The sequence below is a fragment of the Onthophagus taurus genome, chromosome 1 (genome assembly GCF_036711975.1).
Source record: "Onthophagus taurus isolate NC chromosome 1, IU_Otau_3.0, whole genome shotgun sequence".
NCBI lineage: Eukaryota > Metazoa > Arthropoda > Insecta > Coleoptera > Scarabaeidae > Onthophagus > Onthophagus taurus.
The window spans coordinates 37,266,601-37,282,908 of NC_091966.1; the positions used below are offsets into that span (position 1 = coordinate 37,266,601).

Sequence of the window (16,308 nt, forward strand, 5' to 3'; positions counted from 1 at the left end):
TTCCATGATCGCCCCAATTTTATTTTCACTGATGACTTAGCGCGGCTTTAATTGGTAAAGTTCCTTGGTTTAATTAAAGTTTTTCATTCTCCCCTCAATGAAAGCAACTTTTGTTCAAGAGTTACAATAACGAAAAAAATACGTAACAATTAAAATCATAATCTAAATTTATTAATAATTTTTATTATATCATAAAATACATTACAACCTTATTTTATGTATTACTTTATTATTTTTTTAACGATGTCCAATTTTTAATTATTTAAGTACGGTGGTAATCTCAAAAGCTGTAATTTAATGTATACTTGTCATATACTTTTCAAAAGAAATAAAAATGTATTAAAATTAAAAAAAATATATAAGTAAGAATATTTAATTATTTAATAAACATCTTTTTTTTTAATTAAAATCTACGCATCAGTAGAATCATTATTAGCGGTGTAAATAACGGGAGTTGGTTTTTCATCGGTTCCTTTAGCCAATTGGGCGTACAATCTCATACGATTTTGTTGTTTCTTGTATTCCTCCTCGGTTTTAATGCGACGAATCGATTTCGCTAACATACTGGCGAAAATAACTCCCAAAGCCTACAAAAATAATTGTATTGTTATAAAAATTTTTCTCTATGTATGAATTTTTCACATACTTGAACAATAGCGACGCAAATTCCACCGGTTCCAATTAAAAGAGCGCATTCTGAAATTACGAAATGTAATCGATCCAAACATCCAGCTAAAAATGGAATGTTGTCAATGGTATCTCTGATGCAAGAGTCTGGAATGTTTGGTACAGCGGTAGTCAGATTAGCTCCTGATAAGTATCCTTCCCATTCAGTTGAAGAGTAGACACCACAACATTGAAGCTAAAAAATTAACAAAAAAGTATAATAATAAAATTTAAAATATAAAAATTTTAAATTTTTAAAGAATTGCAATATAAATCTCAAGAATGATTAATACATAATAATCCAATTGGGGTATTAGCAGTGGTCCAAGAAATATCACAATAATTAGGAATTTCTTGTATGAGTGTTTTATCAATTCTTACATCTATCCATGCATTAAGGTCTGTATGGCAATGACTGTCAAAACTGCTCAACGTTTTATCATTGAGCAGTTAAGCAAATAAGAACAAACCAAAACTTTTGCTTGTGTTTTATTCTGTGTTGAATGAACATTTATGATGTTAACCAAAATTTACCAACCAAAACCCCACGCTGGATTAGTGAAGTGTCCTTCTATAAGCGTCCTTCGTCGACTAATGTCGTTGTGAACTTATTGGCAATAAATTAATCATATTTTGTTGGCGACAATTTGTTTTGAAGAATAGCTAACACGATTGCTTGAAGATTTAAGCAATAAAGTGCAACCGAACATGTGGTTTGTATATGATGAGTACCCAGTAGATTATTCCTTAGTAACTGGCCATCCAGATCACCCAACCTAACCTCTCCCGATTTCTTCTTATATTGTTCAATGAAAGATGTCGTTTATGAAGAAAGAATGCTTACGCGACAATTACACCTGACATGTGTGTCCACCGTTACAAATCTTGACAAAACTCTTAAAACTTTAATTATTTGCTACAGCACATTCTTTTCAAAATGCAGACCTAATGGTCAAATTTGGCCATCAACTGACTGCAGGATGCCAGAAAGTTAACCAACCTAGTTTGGATTTTTATTTGATTACTTTTTAGTGATAGTTAATGCTCAATTATAATAATGAAATTTTCGCAAAACTTTTGCCTTGGAACAATTAATAAATCAATAAATACAATTAACAAATAAATGAAAAGTATGCAGTTGCGAATAGTTTGTTGAACGTAAAGTGATTCAAGATCAAGAAATTTTTAAGCAACATTGGACATCGTCATTCCAAGATGTAACGCCGAATGGTTAAGGCAAATCTAGGGCTTTCGTAAAGAAGAAGAAGAATTTTTTCTAATAAACTTCTGTTTGCATTAAAATTTTACGTCCACTTCAAAACTATCGTCTGCAATACAAGATGATGGTGATACACAACAATAATGTTATATTTGCTAATAAGGAGTTTTATCTATGTCCATGATTTTATCTTGACGTTTAGTATACATATTACTATACATACTAGAAATTTGCTTAGGTAAGATTTTATAACAGGTAGTGTTAGACAGTTTTTAGAAGTTTTGGAATTACCAGTGTAATTTATTAACCCAACCTAACACAAGAGAGGCAAAAATTTAATTAAGAATATGGATAATAAGTTGTCACAGAAAAAGCAATCATGGAGGCTATCATGGAGTACCTGGGCTTAGCTCTCTACCTCCTCTCTGTGAACGTAATTCAAATTTCGTTAATTCCTTTTGCAGCTATATACCACATGCCCCCAGTGTCCAACTAGCTCTTATGACATTCAAACAATCAGAGTGTCCAGTGTACGTGTGCTAAAGACATTTGGGCAACATAGCCAAAGAGCTACAAATCTTCTCGGTTGCTAAACCACGCCTCACTTCTCCGATTTGCACTGTACTTTGGCCATCAGGAATTGTTTCGTTCTACAGAAGCACACGCACTAGGAAGGCAAGCATCCTGTAACTTCTAGCCTACCCCTAATAATTAAGCAGACATCTATCTAAAACGATCAAGATACGTATAACCTCGCCCTTTAGCGAACTCTGATGAAATTAATGAGCATACACCCTCTAGTTCTACCGAGCAACGTCATTTAGCTATTCATGACAGTTAGATCGCTAGTATCCACCTCGGATAGTAGCTGTAGCATATACCTCACTTCAAACGGTAAGAACACAAATCTGTTACGAACGAAAATATGCAACCTCTCAGAAAAGTTATCATCAACGGAGTACCTCATCTCTTCTGGGAAGACTAATTTTACAATCCCGTGCACCAACTTTCAGGGATTTACCACGTGGTCCCTAGAGATCAACTGTAATTGATACGTTACGGCAATGCACATGTCGGACGAGGTTTTCCCTAGATACCTCCTAAATTTTTATACCATTTTATGCGTTTCTTTAGTGGCACAGTACCGTGACCATCCAGAATTGTTTCTTCATCCACGGCGCATGCATGCACTCCCTATTATTAAAAAGTCGCCTACAGTCGTTATTTATGCTTGCTCAAATCTTCTTTACAATAATAGTGGGTAGAAATCACGTTGCGTTAACATCCAGAAAAGGACAACAAATTCGTTTCGGTGCAAAACCGTCTTCAGGCACTACGTCTAATTGTCATATGTTAGAGAAGCATTTATGATGTAATTGTTGAATTGAATTGTTGTAATTAATTATTGTATCTTTTTGATGACCTTTTTCAATACTAAGATTGCGTTAAATGAAAACAGTTTTGTTCTTTTACACATTGTAAAAAACCCTTCCATAACTAACACCTCAAAGAACTATTTCTCAAGAATTAGTCATTGCTGAAGTGTTTAGTTTTCATTGCTCTCTGTCACAGTTACCATTTCGTGCAGAAACTATATTATAATCTGAGTTTAGTCAAGAAGTTCTGTTCAAATCTCTCTTGGAACCCTTGAAAGTATATTCAACCTCAGATTATAGAATAAGTAAATCGTCTTTACAAAACACAAATAAAATCAATATTTGATTAAGGAGTAGCTCTTAATCAGTGCAATTTTCTACATCCTTTCAAGCGTCATAAAACTTCTGTGGCTTTATCTCTTTAAGAATCATGCCACTTCTTGCTAAATTTACAACAGATATCTTGCTGATAGCAGTCTCAGATGATTTCCTCTTTTGAAATCTGAAGTGTGATTTCATCATTTTAATGCTACTTAATCTTCCTAATTCATGTGTCAACTTTTATGAAATTAATAAAGTGAGGATAATGTTTTTAGCACTTTTCAATGTAAAGTATATTGCTAATGTAAATCTCTTATCTCAAAGGCATCTGTATTGACTTATCCCATCATCTTTTACGATCGATTGTATTCTAGATGTTTCCAAGGTATTCCTTGTTGACATTGTTCGTGATCTACATCAGCGATATTCGATGGCAAAATAATAATGAGAAATATCGACGATTTTTTAATGAGAACCTCTAATGATATTAGCAATCTTTAATTTATATTGCAACTCATTCTATTAACTATGTCTACAGTACACCAAGAAATGATACCGTTCTCTTAGTAGCAACGATGATATCGATTCTTGGTGAACTTTTAATTAAAAATTGTTTTAATTGACTACTTAAAAGATAAATTTCTTACTTGAGATTGAAGTGCATCCCATCCGTTTTGGACATAAGAATTCTTTGGATAATATCTCATTGTATCGGTCATTCTCTCGCTGATCAAAGAATAAATGTTTCCACGCATAGCATAAGCAGCAATAACAGCGGAAACTTGAAGGATTAAAATGAGGAATAAGAAGGTGGCGTACTAAAAACCAAAAAATAGATTTAAATTTTATTAAAATTGGGTATTAATTTTTTCCTTACCGTATTAACGAGGCATGTGCTTTCCTTAATGGCTCCAACGCAACCGAATAAAGCAACGATAAAAATAATTACACCAATAGCAACAAATAATGCAGCCGGACTGAAATAGTGGTCTTCCATAAAAAGTTCGAAATCATTGTAAATTGTTGTTATCGTTGCTCCAATAGAAATCAATAAGAAACCGATCATCTATTTAAAAGAAAAATATTTAAATACATTTTTTTATTAATGTTGCACCATATTGTAAAACATGACGTGTCAATGCTTAGCATGACATTATTATATTTTCTGTTCCAACAGAATCTAATTTATTTTCACGTTTAAATAAAAAAGAATTTAATTCATCATAAAATTAAAAAAAACTTAGATGACACATCGCATTGTTAGCGGGCACAAACACTTAAGAGCCCACTTTACCAGGTCGGTCAGTTTCTGAGGGGCGCAGACGACGGACGTTCGGAAGCAACGAGGCGGAGTTTATTTTCTACTAGGCCCGACCCTTTATAGATAAAAAAAACATCGTGTTTATTTTATTACGATTCTTTTTCTCGTCGATGTTGTTAATGAAGAAATTAAACGACTTCTTCTAAATATTATTGTTTATTAACAATTTTTCTTAATTATGAATTACAATCAATCTTTTTATTGACTTTCCAATTTATTTATTATTTTAGTTATTATTTTGATTTTTTATTAATAATCGTAGTCGTAGCCCACCTTTTTACTACGTTTGTTTTTTTTAAGTATTTTGGTTCACAACAATTTACATTACGCAAATATCAGTTTTTTAATGCTTTTTTTCGATATGAATAGAATATTAATTTTTTAATAGAGAAATTAGAGAAAGAAGTTGAGAACATCTAAGATTATGGATTTATAATTCAATTGAATGTAAGGCAAAAATCAATTTCAAATACAATACATAATTTTGCGAGGCATAAAACATTTATATCATTTTGAAACGAAAATAACATTTGTAACTCCATTTTATATTAAAATAGATATATTTGCAATACAGGGAATGTGAAAAGTTCGGTACAACATTTATAAATTATATCTTTGTTGTATTATTATGCGTTCGTTTGATATACAGGTGTCTCAGAGTAACCGTGTAAGTAATTTTATTTGAAAACACAGGTAGTTACAAAAATTAAAGAAAAAATAGCTGAATAAATGTGGTTCCTTTATGAATATTATTACTTTTCATTCGAACTTTTTTAATATTTCTGTTTAAAAAAATGGACTGCATGGTCTGCATCACCTTGTATAAGTAAATGAAATAATATGTAATACCTAATTAATAATAATATTAAATAATGATTCAAGTATACAAAATGTGGCTAATAGTGTAATAAATAAAACAGCCCTGACTAGAAAAATCTTTAGGAAATTTTAATTTGCCATCGTTGAATAGATGTAAGCTCTTGAAATTCGCTGGACACTTCACCTCGACGATGGCATTTTCGTTTTTTATTGTTTCATTTGGACTTGCAACTAAGAATCCGTACATCCTACGGATGAATAGAGCTCAAAAGTTTGCTGGCAAGTTATATTTACTTTCAAATTTTTTTAATGCAAGCCATTCATAGTCTTAGCCATGTTAGTGCTATTATTTCTAGCAAATTTCGAGTACAAGATTGATTTAACTTTATTTAAGCAAGACGTGTCATTTCTCATCCTACATACATCACCAAATCTCGATGCAGTTAGGCACAGATACCTTTCTTGGATCCATATCTGATTGGTACTTTAGCTTCTGGTAAGAATTTGTATTTTATTTCTGTTAATGCATCCATCTTGCAAGTTTCTAATAAATTCTTCTTTCTTTTATATTCTTCGTGTGAAATGTCACTCATAAATTATAACCGAATTGCTATCATTACCCTGATCGGCTTTCGCTACCTACCTGAATTACCCCGTATACACGAGTATTTTTTTTTATGTATACAATTATTTTATAGCAGTACCACTCCGGATGATGCATCGTAATTGACGTTCGAGCGTTTAGCGTTTACAGTCTTTATTCAGTTTTTATTTACTTCTTCTGAAGCTGTAACTAAATTAATTCTTCTTTACCTGCGTTCTTCATAGACTGCTATGCCATGTCACTTACGGTTTCTCGATATTTTTGGAATGGTTTTGTTAACATAAATGGTATATCCACACATAACAATAATTCTTCAGCCTGTGTATATCCGGTACCGACAGATAACAGAAACAACAGCAGAGTTTATCTCAATAGACTCTTTGCTTTCTTCAGTGTAAAGCTTCTTTTTTATCCCGCACATAAAACATAAAAGAAATGAGCTGCTAAGCCCTTCTTTTGACTCATTAATAAATTTAATGTGAGTTTTGTTGCAGTTGAATGGATTATTCTCCACCATCAGTATTTGGTTCTGCATCATTTGTATTATTTATCATATGGTATCGCTTCAAATAATGTATCGTTTTAATTTTTACTGTGATGGTTTATTCTTTTTAAATAAGTCCTTTTTATGTGTGCCACAGTTTATACAATAAAATTAATAAAATTTAACTTACCTTTCGGAATGAATACATTTTTCAATTAAATCTCGGACTATAAAATATGAAATTTTAGATTTTATAAAAATTTATATCGTAAATTATTACCGTCTATTACTCCTTTTTCGAGAACATCTTCAAATGCTAAGGGGTAGTTTTTTAGATGAACATACTTACCCATTGTTTATAAAAACTTTACACAAACTAAATTAAACTAACACTATAGTACACAATAAAATAACAACTATTGACTATAAATTCAAAAATTTTGTTAAATTACACAATTATTAGTAGAAAATCACGGAAAATAAAGTTCAAAACGTACTTTTGGAAATGATTATTTTCTCTACCACATTAAAAAGTAATAGATAAAACAAGGAGCTTCGATGAAGAGAGTCGATGTCAGCGCCGCTCAGTCGGCAGGAGGCGGGACTAACGCGGTGGTAATACTTCGTGGGAATCTTGACGGAAAATATTCATTTTTACGCTACCTTATTTCAATTTTAGCAAATTACAAACTATTCCTTTATAACTAAAAATTTTGAAAAAATTTATTTGAAAAATGTTACTATTTTCAAGTATACTATCATGCAAGCTAAAAAAGAACGACCAAATTCTATAATATTGAGGAAAAAAACCCCTTTTTTTGGAAAACTTTAAAAATTTTCACCATGCGTTATGTAGAATTGTTAGAAGAAGCTATGTACAAAATTTCATCCAAATATTTTCATAAATAATGTATGTTTTTTGTAATTTGCTGAGCTGTATGGTAAAGTAGCCTCTTAAAACATTATCGGTTTGCTGATAAGCGTGACGACAAAAAAACCGATCGCCATTTAACAACGTTAATATTTTTTTTTTTTCAACACGTTATACAAGAAATTCTTTAAAACTTTCTTCATCGTAAAATAATTTTTATTTTTACTTCCCTGATGTTAAAATTATTCTATTATTAAATAAAAATTAACTCATTTATCATGGTGTTGAAACGAAATAAAGTGATAAAATACGTTATTTTTCGTTTAATGTTATTTATTTTTGGGAGATCCAAGTAAACAACGATTCCGAGAGGTTGTCTCGTAAATTTTTTCTCAAAAATAGAACATTTTACGATGTTTGTCTAATTTTTATTTGGTTCGACCCGTTATCTAAGTAAGATTATTATCATTTTGAGGCCCAACCAGGTGTTTTTATTATTATGAAACTCACCACAAACATAAAATTGGTGATGAACAGCATGTACTTGATACATTTCATTCCGACGTCTAAATCCTTAGCCATTTTTCTTCGAAATTTACTTTTCTGCACACTATAAACGAATAAAACACACAGGTAATCACTTAAACACAGCCGTTGTATAGATTAAAATGAAACAACTTTAGCAGACCTGTTTTTAGCTTATCGCAAAATGCTGATAAGATATCACAATTGGTCGCAAATAATTATTTTATTAACTTGGATTGCTTTTATTTAATTTTTTTTTTTCCGAATTTTATTTTTGTTTGATACTTACCAAGTAACAAGTTTTATATGAACTGACGTCGATACCGCACGTACCTCTATATAAAGCTAAATGAGTGCACCTTCATAATTAATAAGAAGTATTGATTACCGAGAATTCAATTGTGGCCCGTTATCAAGGTTATTTGATACAGTTTTGTTTCGTGGGATTTTAAACGGATTAAATGATAATAAACAGGATATTTTCACGTCTTAAACAATACTGTAAAATAATACTAACTGGTTCTAGAAACAACAAAAAGGAATTTTATTGAAATGAGACAAGTCAACAGATTACATTTAAAGTGAAAAATTTGCATTGTTCAGCTAAAATTTAAAAAATATAAACAAATCAAATAAAATAAAATATAACCACAATCTTTTTGAACTCAATTTCATCCAACATTCTTTGTTTGCACATCTTGCTTCTATATTTTATAAATATTTGTCTCATACTTTCTTGATTGACTTTAAATTCCAGGATTTATCTTGAAGGCATCATACTGTGTGATAGGATCTGTTATCTTGAAACAAATGTATAATTTCATCCACTTCTGATGAAGTTGTCATAACATTTTCAAGAATATAGTGAATATTCTAAAAATAGAATTAATAGATCAAAACAAACTATATTTGATAACAATTTACTATAAAAATTTATAAAGTTAAAGCCAATATTTTTGTAAAAACTTGAAAGATCCACGACTGCTTGGTTTACTTTTTAAGTGTTTGATATTCAATATGTTACTGCAAAAAGTGGATGATATAAAAATCAAGTTAACATTCGCTGCTTACCTTTCTTGAAAATCAAATCAAATCTATTAACTCCGTTCAACTAACATCCTCACACTCCCAAACTGTTATAGATAAAATCATTTTAATCAAATAAATATCTTCTTTAGAAACACAAGGGCAAACGTGGCATGCTACAAACTGTCTTCTTGCTTAAGTAGTCTCTAGTAATTAATTAATGATCAAAAAATGTTTGGGAAGAGAATTTTTGTAAGAACTGTTTGCGTTAAATTTATCCCAGTGGAAAACGCTTCAACTACAATGATATCATTATCCAAAATAATAATTCGTTCAATATAGCAACCAAATTAAAAACTCATATTTGTCTAAGAGAAGTTACTGAATTAGTTCCCTACATTCTTAGTTGTTTAACCAACATTGATTGTTTATTATGCTTTTGTTGAGTCTTCTTGAAGTTGTATTTGCAAGGGTCTGAAACTTCCGTAACACATACAATCACATGTAAACTGCCAACACTTTCATTAAATCTGCTATTTCTAAGTTCATCATGTATCATCTAATGAACTTAGATCTAATGCCAAGATGATTTTACCTGCTATAATCTGTTTTGCGTTCTATCGGAACGTCATCAATCATTCAATAGAATATTGTGGAAATTCTGCCTCGTTTTATCTGGAAAGCCATCGCCTTGCTATTAATTGTGATATGTAGCAAATGCATCATCAGAAATTAATTAGGCCGTCAGATAGAGATTATTAACATTATCTTCTTCACCGTATTAGATTTAATGATATTTCATCAACTCCAATTTTGGCTCTGAGGATTTGAGGATATTGTAAAAGCTGGATAAACTTTAATTTAATAACCTGCATGATCGCCGTTGTATATCTTCATGCTGAAAAAAATATCTAAAGATATTACAACGCATTTTGTACTTAGAACCATTTCTATATCTCGGCCTCGACATACCAACCACACAATTGACGTCGGTTCATGTATGGTCGGACTCCCAAGTAGGTCTGCCCCTTTTAAAGTCACCGATATCTACACGATGTCACAGATGGAATGTTTTTATAGCTATTGCTAATTAGAGCCCTGCACAATCTCAAAATAATCCTATCAATTATCTTTTCTTACATTACTAAATTTTTAATAAAAATTGTTATCATAACTGAAAAAGGTACCACAAAATCGGAATTCGCAATTGTCAAAACTAACGAAACATCTAATAAAGCGGAAATAAACCTAATTTTTTAACATATAGCAACTGCATCCACATCAGCAATGTAAAGATTAGCAAGAATAGGACAAAATCATACGGTAATTATATAAATTTAAATTTTACTTTAATAAAACTACCTAATGTACTTTAAGTTGGGAGTTGCTTCTGGTATTTACCGATTTTCGGTTGCTTTTAATAAATAAAAAATCACGATATTCGAATAATTAAGTGATAAAACCAGTTAATTAAGCAAGCATACACTCTATAATCTAAGCATAGTTTTCCTGCCAGAGAAGATTATAAATATGACCACCTCATAATGTCGAACAAGAGATTAGTAACAAATCGAATACTCAACACCAGCTTTTACACAGATTGCTTCTGGACTTTGCTCTTTTTGCGATTAGTATTTAAAATACGTAAATATCGCTCCATATCTTTCAATCTCGATTGACAACCCTGATACTTTGATAAATGTAATCTTTAATTTCAATTTTGCAAATATGGAACACTACGTTAAGAATTATTTGTTCAGAATCTGTATCTCTCAACATGTCTCTTAATCCTCTTCACACAGCCTACACTACCGCTTCACATCGTCCGCCCAGTACCTGTTCCCCCTCTCTTCATTACCACAACGGATTTGGCCACCAATCTCTTCCCTTCCTCGTCCCCTTCCATCAACAGATACCTTGGTAGTTCCTCTGTCACTATCCCCCATGCCTTAGATTATGTGTAATGTTCCTTCCCATATTTGTGACCTTCTCTCCTGGCTCTGTATGTCCCTGTCCTTATCCCTCAGTTCTCTCCACACTTCTATTGCCGATCCCAGTTACTGAATATTCCACTCTCCTATAATATCCTTATTAGTAATATCCTTATTATTTATAATAGCACTCTCCCAGGATTCTCTCTATCCTTTCCTAATTTTCTCTGCTCTTCTCCCAGCCTCCACCCTTATTAAATCCACCTTAACCTCTTCCCTCACTATATACTCTGGAGATTCCCTCGCTAACCCTAGTACCCATCTCCAATACCTTGTTTACACATTCTCCAGTATTCCTTGTTCTCTCTATCCCCATACTTCTGCGCCGTACATCATTGCGCTCCTTACCAAGCCCTCAAACATAACCTTTTTTTCCCACATCTCTCCCAAAAGTTTTCTCGCCCCATCCCCAAACCTGTCCCATCACTGACCCGACCTTATTACCCTCCGAGAACCCATATCCCAGGTACGTATACTCTTTGACTTCTTCTATCTTTCTTCCCTCCCACTTCCATTCTTCCTTCCTTCTTTTCCTCCCTTCACAGAACTTCATGATTTTTGTCTCTATCAACTAATAATATAAATAACTGTTAACGGATTATACACTGTTAAAAATTTTACGGAGTGATTTAACTCTTTCGGTATAAGGAGAAATATTACCGCGAAAAAGTGGTAAACTTAACTAAATTCTAGTAGGTTGCAACACTTTTCAGAGTGAAAATAACTTTGTTAAAAGATGTCAAAAGTACGGTATTAACCTGTTTACTCCTCACAGTGTAACTTTACACTTTCCAACTCTGCATTATGATTAAAAGTAGAATACAAATAATTCGCTGTAAACTAACTAAATTTTAAATTGTATTTACCCCGCTATGTAGGTTTCGTTGTGGTCATATGATCTATCACGTGATTCTTCTACAGTATTGGCAATTTTTAGGTTGCATAATAATAAACATTTTTACTTTTTTTTTCTGTTGCTTTAGATTTTCGATTAAAATTTCAACATTTTCGAAGGTATAAAAGCAACTTTCTGAAATATATCGATAAAGTATTTAAAACGTACACTTCTAATATTCAAAAAGAACTACCGAAAGGTAATAACTGATAACAAATGAACTGTTTATGCGTTCTATAAATGTTATTTTTCAGGTTGTGATAATGATAGAAATGCAATTTTAACATTATTTCACTTATTACCTTATTATTACTTATTATTTTTAATATGTTGTCATGATGTAAGTTGTTACTATACAAATTTGGTTTCTTATTAACACAACTATCTAATTTATTACATTAGATACCTACTATGTTAATGCCTAATTTATTATTAAATTTTTAGTTATCTAAAACCTTAGATGAAGCTATTCATGGAAAGAAGACTGATCAACCGTTTCTTGTAGCTGTTGGTAAATCAAAATTAAATATACAAGACGATTATCAATTATGTATTAGCAATCGATGGTATTATGTTACCAGTAGAAGCCAAATGTTCTTGAGGGGGAAACTTTAAATTTACAGTAAGTTGCAGTTAAGTATAACTTTGGGTTTTTATAATTATCCCATTGTGTTTTCAGATAGAATTGAACATGTATAAATGTTTTAAGTGCCAAATTATTGTTTTTAAGCACATTATATTTGTAGAAAATATGAATTAAGTTCTTATGTTTATTAATAGATTATTAAAACGCAAACAAATTTGTTCTGATTTTGTTCTGTTCAAGAATCCTTAAAACCCAAGTATAATACTGAAATAAAACTCCCCTAATAGTTTTTTAACACAAAATTTTACTAAAAAATAATAGTTAAACTTATCCGGTAAAGTGTTATATTTACCTCCTTCAAGGATATCATTAACTAAAAAAAATGATTAATTTAACTACAAATAAATAGTTGAAGTTATCCGGTAAGGTGTTAGATTTACCTCCTTCGAGGATACTTTTAACTAAAACAAGATTAGTTTAACTAGGTATAAAGAGTTCAGAATATCCGTAAAGGTGTCCTGTCAATAGAATCATAGAATCAGTTAATTAACAATTATCATTAGTTGCATTCCTCCACCTTATGTATAGCCTATAACTACGTTTTAAGAATTTAACTACACTTGACAATTTATTTTTGTTAAATTTCTAACTGTAATGATGGTCGCGAGGGAACTTCCAGATTTAGTTGAAAAAAGAGTTAAATTTAGGTCCGTATTTTTAACAGTGTAGAGTCTTCCACGAAAGATTTCATGATTTTGCCTGTTTAAACCGAGATTGACACCATATTCACACAAAAGTGGTTAAGAGCCCACTTTACCAGGTCGGTCAGTTTCTGAGGGGCGCAGACGACGGACGTTCGGAAGCAACGAGGCGGAGTTTATTTTCTACTAGGCCCGACCCTTTATAGATAAAAAAACATCGTGTTTATTTTATTACGATTCTTTTTCTCGTCGATGTTGTTAATGAAGAAATTAAACGACTTCTTCTAAATATTATTGTTTATTAACAATTTTTCTTAATTATGAATTACAATCAATCTTTTTATTGACTTTCCAATTTATTTATTATTTTAGTTATTATTTTGATTTTTTATTAATAATCGTAGTCGTAGCCCACCTTTTTACTACGTTTGTTTTTTTAAGTATTTTGGTTCACAACAATTTACATTACGCAAATATCAGTTTTTTAATGCTTTTTTTCGATATGAATAGAATATTAATTTTTTAATAGAGAAATTAGAGAAAGAAGTTGAGAACATCTAAGATTATGGGTTTATAATTCAATTGAATGTAAGGCAAAAATCAATTTCAAATGCAATAAATAATTTTGCGAGGCATAAAACATTTATATCATTTTGAAACGAAAATAACATTTATAACTCCATTTTATATTAAAATAGATATATTTGCAATACAGGGAATGTGAAAAGTTCGGTACAACATTTATAAATTATATCTTTGTTGTATTATTATGCGTTCGTTTGATATACAGGTGTCTCAGAGTAACCGTGTAAGTAATTTTATTTGAAAACACAGGTAGTTACAAAAATTAAAGAAAAAATAGCTGAATAAATGTGGTTCCTTTATGAATATTATTACTTTTCATTCGAACTTTTTTAATATTTCTGTTTAAAAAAATGGACTGCATGGTCTGTATCACCTTGTATAAGTAAATGAAATAATATGTAATACCTAATTAATAATAATATTAAATAATGATTCAAGTATACAAAATATGGCTAATAGTGTAATAAATAAAACAGCCCTGACTAGAAAAATCTTTAGGAAATTTTAATTTGCCATCGTTGAATAGATGTAAGCTCTTGAAATTCGCTGGACACTTCACCTCGACGATGGCATTTTCGTTTTTTATTGTTTCATTTGGACTTGCAACTAAGAATCCGTACATCCTACGGATGAATAGAGCTCAAAAGTTTGCTGGCAAGTTATATTTACTTTCAAATTTTTTTAATGCAAGCCATTCATAGTCTTAGCCATGTTAGTGCTATTATTTCTAGCAAATTTCGAGTACAAGATTGATTTAACTTTATTTAAGCAAGACGTGTCATTTCTCATCCTACATACATCACCAAATCTCGATGCAGTTAGGCACAGATACCTTTCTTGGATCCATATCTGATTGGTACTTTAGCTTCTGGTAAGAATTTGTATTTTATTTCTGTTAATGCATCCATCTTGCAAGTTTCTAATAAATTCTTCTTTCTTTTATATTCTTCGTGTGAAATGTCACTCATAAATTATAACCGAATTGCTATCATTACCCTGATCGGCTTTCGCTACCTACCTGAATTACCCCGTATACACGAGTATTTTTTTTTATGTATACAATTATTTTATAGCAGTACCACTCCGGATGATGCATCGTAATTGACGTTCGAGCGTTTAGCGTTTACAGTCTTTATTCAGTTTTTATTTACTTCTTCTGAAGCTGTAACTAAATTAATTCTTCTTTACCTGCGTTCTTCATAGACTGCTATGCCATGTCACTTACGGTTTCTCGATATTTTTGGAATGGTTTTGTTAACATAAATGGTATATCCACACATAACAATAATTCTTCAGCCTGTGTATATCCGGTACCGACAGATAACAGAAACAACAGCAGAGTTTATCTCAATAGACTCTTTGCTTTCTTCAGTGTAAAGCTTCTTTTTTATCCCGCACATAAAACATAAAAGAAATGAGCTGCTAAGCCCTTCTTTTGACTCATTAATAAATTTAATGTGAGTTTTGTTGCAGTTGAATGGATTATTCTCCACCATCAGTATTTGGTTCTGCATCATTTGTATTATTTATCTTATGGTATCGCTTCAAATAATGTATCGTTTTAATTTTTACTGTGATGGTTTATTCTTTTTAAATAAGTCCTTTTTATGTGTGCCACAGTTTATACAATAAAATTAATAAAATTTAACTTACCTTTCGGAATGAATACATTTTTCAATTAAATCTCGGACTATAAAATATGAAATTTTAGATTTTATAAAAATTTATATCGTAAATTATTACCGTCTATTACTCCTTTTTCGAGAACATCTTCAAATGCTAAGGGGTAGTTTTTTAGATGAACATACTTACCCATTGTTTATAAAAACTTTACACAAACTAAATTAAACTAACACTATAGTACACAATAAAATAACAACTATTGACTATAAATTCAAAAATTTTGTTAAATTACACAATTATTAGTAGAAAATCACGGAAAATAAAGTTCAAAACGTACTTTTGGAAATGATTATTTTCTCTACCACATTAAAAAGTAATAGATAAAACAAGGAGCTTCGATGAAGAGAGTCGATGTCAGCGCCGCTCAGTCGGCAGGAGGCGGGACTAACGCGGTGGTAATACTTCGTGGGAATCTTGACGGAAAATATTCATTTTTACGCTACCTTATTGCAATTTTAGCAAATTACAAACTATTCCTTTATAACTAAAAATTTTGAAAAAATTTATTTGAAAAATGTTACTATTTTCAAGTATACTATCATGCAAGCTAAAAAAGAACGACCAAATTCTATAATATTGAGGAAAAAAACCCCTTTTTTTGGAAAACTTTAAAAATTTTCACCATGCGTTATGTA

General features: G+C 31.1%; 1 protein-coding gene and 2 long non-coding RNA genes across 4 annotated transcripts; 2 read left to right on the plus strand and 1 right to left on the minus strand.

Moving 5' to 3' along the window:
• Positions 1–163: 163 nt before the first annotated feature.
• Positions 164–8,589, minus strand: LOC111421438 (CD63 antigen-like). 2 transcript variants are annotated; one of them, XM_023054604.2, is made up of 6 exons: positions 8,496–8,589; positions 8,192–8,291; positions 4,460–4,648; positions 4,230–4,400; positions 647–862; positions 164–587 (listed from the first exon to the last, which is right to left on the minus strand). In XM_023054604.2, the coding sequence occupies exons 2-6, from the start codon at positions 8,261–8,263 to the stop codon at positions 411–413; spliced, it is 825 nt and encodes a 274-aa protein (XP_022910372.1). In that variant the 5' UTR covers positions 8,264–8,291; positions 8,496–8,589; the 3' UTR covers positions 164–410. The 2 variants fall into 2 exon arrangements, with proteins under 2 accessions (XP_022910372.1, XP_022910362.1); XM_023054594.2 differs by lacking the exon at positions 8,496–8,589 and having other exon boundaries at positions 8,192–8,350.
• Positions 4,859–7,013, plus strand: LOC139432597 (uncharacterized). Its single transcript, XR_011642341.1, has 2 exons — positions 4,859–6,218; positions 6,821–7,013. It is a non-coding gene; the product is annotated as an uncharacterized lncRNA (long non-coding RNA).
• Positions 8,590–13,500: 4,911 nt separating the features above from the next.
• On the plus strand, positions 13,501–15,949 carry LOC139432596 (uncharacterized). The gene is made up of 2 exons (XR_011642340.1): positions 13,501–14,861; positions 15,464–15,949. It is a non-coding gene; the product is annotated as an uncharacterized lncRNA (long non-coding RNA).
• Positions 15,950–16,308: the final 359 nt, after the last annotated feature.

What these genes read in the sequence shown, in the direction of transcription:
- LOC111421438 (XM_023054604.2), bottom strand. Translation starts at nt 8,263, where the DNA reads ATGGCTAAGGATTTAGACGTCGGAATGAAATGTATCAAGTACATGCTG. An exon ending in GCACATGCCTCGTTAATACG is followed by an intron (nt 4,401 to 4,459) that starts GTAAGGAAAAAA and finishes TTTGGTTTTTAG; the next exon opens with TACGCCACCTTCTTATTCCT. An exon ending in TTTGCGTCGCTATTGTTCAA is followed by an intron (nt 588 to 646) that starts GTATGTGAAAAA and finishes TTATTTTTGTAG; the next exon opens with GCTTTGGGAGTTATTTTCGC.